At 54.4% G+C, this 2,464-nt stretch overlaps 1 protein-coding gene across 2 annotated transcripts; it reads right to left on the reverse strand.

The window, feature by feature from the left end:
* Positions 1 to 2,078, reverse strand: KVP18_002587 (uncharacterized protein; the record flags this gene model as incomplete). Of its 2 annotated transcripts, XM_067953592.1 has the most annotated exons (2): positions 1 to 1,947; positions 1,976 to 2,078. In XM_067953592.1, coding segments are annotated over 2 exons (2,050 nt in total), but the record flags the coding sequence as incomplete, so codon positions are not given. The 2 variants fall into 2 exon arrangements, with proteins under 2 accessions (XP_067809213.1, XP_067809212.1); XM_067953591.1 differs by lacking the exon at positions 1,976 to 2,078 and having other exon boundaries at positions 7 to 1,816.
* Between the last annotated feature and the right edge of the window lie 386 nt (positions 2,079 to 2,464).

A 2,464-nucleotide genomic window follows, 5' to 3' on the forward strand; every position in this document is an offset into this window, starting at 1 on the left:
ACTCACCGAGAAGGCAGAAGATCTCCCCTGCGTATATTTCCAGGTTGAGGTTGTCTACGGCGGCCTTGGAGCCCTGTCTGGTGGTAAATACCTTCACGAGGTTCTGGATCTCGACGGCCTTGCGATTCGCTGCGATTCCGTCTGGCACTCGCTCCACGAGCTGATCGAGGTCCTCACTGGCAGGAACGGGCGAGTACTGGGGCTTTGTCGTCGGTTTACCGACAACGGCGTGGTAGGCGTCTGTGAAGATGAAATGCCACGGCCTGCTGGTTCCTGTGGCGCCGGGGATGACGATGTCGAGATACCAAGCCGCGAAGAGGTATATAAACACGTCGACCAGCAGCATAAGCAAGTACAACCCGCAGTCGTTCTCGGACGCAAACAAATTGCCTAAGTGCACACCCTTATGTGGCCGCAGCAGGATGAGATCGTGCACCAGGAAGTTGAAGCAGCACGTGCTGCTCAGAGACATCACCACCTTCAAGGCGAGAGGCACGACAGGCATTTTCTGAACGATCCAGTAAAGTCCGTAGAACCCCAAGTTGAGGATAAACGCCATCTGCGCTGCTCCAGCCTGGTTGTCGGCGAAGCAGCTAATGACCATTCCCTGCGTCATGAGCGAGAACAAGTAGAAGTAGAAGAGGTAGTACACAACCAAAATGGAGGTGTGAGAGCCAAACAGGGAGCAGAAGGTGGTGATGACCGTGGATAGGACGGCGAAGACATTGGCGAACAGAGCATAGAAGACGAACCAGGAGAACCAGAAAGTGAAGGTCTTGAGACCGTAGGTCCTCATCACCTCCTTCAATCCTCCTTCCTTTTCCACCACGATTTCCGTCACCACCTGCGTCATGACTGTGATGAAGGCGAACATCAGGTAGAACGGGCCGTCCGACGCAATCATCGGGAACGTGGAGCCCTCGCGAGAAGGGCGTGGCATTCGCTCTGCGATGACAGACATCCCCGGCATCTCCAGTCTGTACGGGCTCGAGAGCCACTCTCGACCATTATATGGCAGCATCCTGTACTTCGGATTGGGTTCGCGTGGGATTTCGAATTGACCGAAGTTATGGGACTCTGCGTCGTCAGTTTTCTCTGTGTCGTCGGCATCGTCTGTGTCGCTAGCAGACGACTCGACCGCCTGCTGTAACATCGAGGCCTCCTCCTCCGTCAACTCCTCGATCTCGGGCTCAGGCAATTCGTCAGGGATATCCAGTTTGGAGGTGTCTCCCTCTGGTTGAAGCAGGGTTTTCTTGTCGTAGCGCGCTTTCTGCCTGGTGAGCTCTCGCTGCTGCTCGGCCTTGGATGTTACGATGATGGCGGTGTTCAAAGTGTTCTGGATGAGCAGAAAATTTGACAGAAAGGGCTTCGCTGCATCGCAGTTCCGTTCGAATTGGTTCCATGAGCAGTCGCCACTGAACACGGATATTTCACTCTGGTCGCGAGTAGGAACCTCAGTGTTCCAGAAGTGCAAGTCGTAGCTCACCTCAGGGCGGTCCAACCTCAATTGCTTCATCTCGATTCCCATAATGATCCGGCTGTTTAGACGAGCGCCACGCTCCATAGCCTCAGGCGAGTCGAATACGAACACCTCCAGCCCCTCCCCCAGTATTCTCCGCAAGTACAGCCGGAAGCGTTTGGTGGCCATGGCGGCCAGCTGCTTGTCCACAGGAGGGTCCTCCCCGGAGGTAGCCATGGTGATGGCGATGGGGTTGTTTGCTACGTTGGAGGGGATAGTGTACATCAGGGTTCGTTCGTTGATGCTGTCGTCTGTCGGAACTTCGGCTGGGATGGGGAAGTACGCGGCGCTGCCCATCACACGCAAGGCCTCGAACCAAAACCAGAAGAACACTTGAATGAGGAGAATGACGTAGGACGATTTTCGACGTTGAACCACAAGGAAGTTTTTCCAGAGAACGATTTGAACTGCCCTCCACTGTGAGGAGACTGTTTCACGATCCTTGTGACCACCCACTTAGTTGCCAAAACTTGCTTGGTTTACTTGCTGCTGGAGCGGCTTCGATTCGACGTTGAGCCAAGCGACTCAGCGGATCGAATCTTTCCTCATCGGCATTCATGTGTGCGCTCGATTTGTACGTGTGTGCGCCACCTTAAAGCTGATTCTTTCTCAACACAGTGTTTACACAACAGTGCACCTGTTACGTCTCCATGGGTGGTACTGCAGATACGGCGTCAGTCGTACGCAAAACCTTTGTAGACCGTCCACGCGTTTTCGCAAGTGTTGGCCTAGGGAGGCCCAGTGCGTCCTCTTGCGGCGAACACCGGTTTCTCCTCAATCCTTTATGAATTTGATGCGCCGACGGAAACCGGCGCAAAGTGAAAGCGTGCAACACCTGCAGTCGCTACTGAAAGAGACAACAGAAACCATCTGGCAACGGATACCGCAAACGTTTTCCTCCAGACTAGACGGGTCCGAGCTGACCCTCACAGAGATGAAGTCGCC

The sequence above is a fragment of a genome (genome assembly GCF_019968955.1).
Source record: "MAG: Porospora cf. gigantea A chromosome Unknown PgA_NODE_3771_length_2464_cov_325.929, whole genome shotgun sequence".
In the NCBI taxonomy this organism is placed as follows: domain Eukaryota; phylum Apicomplexa; class Conoidasida; order Eugregarinorida; family Porosporidae; genus Porospora; species Porospora cf. gigantea A.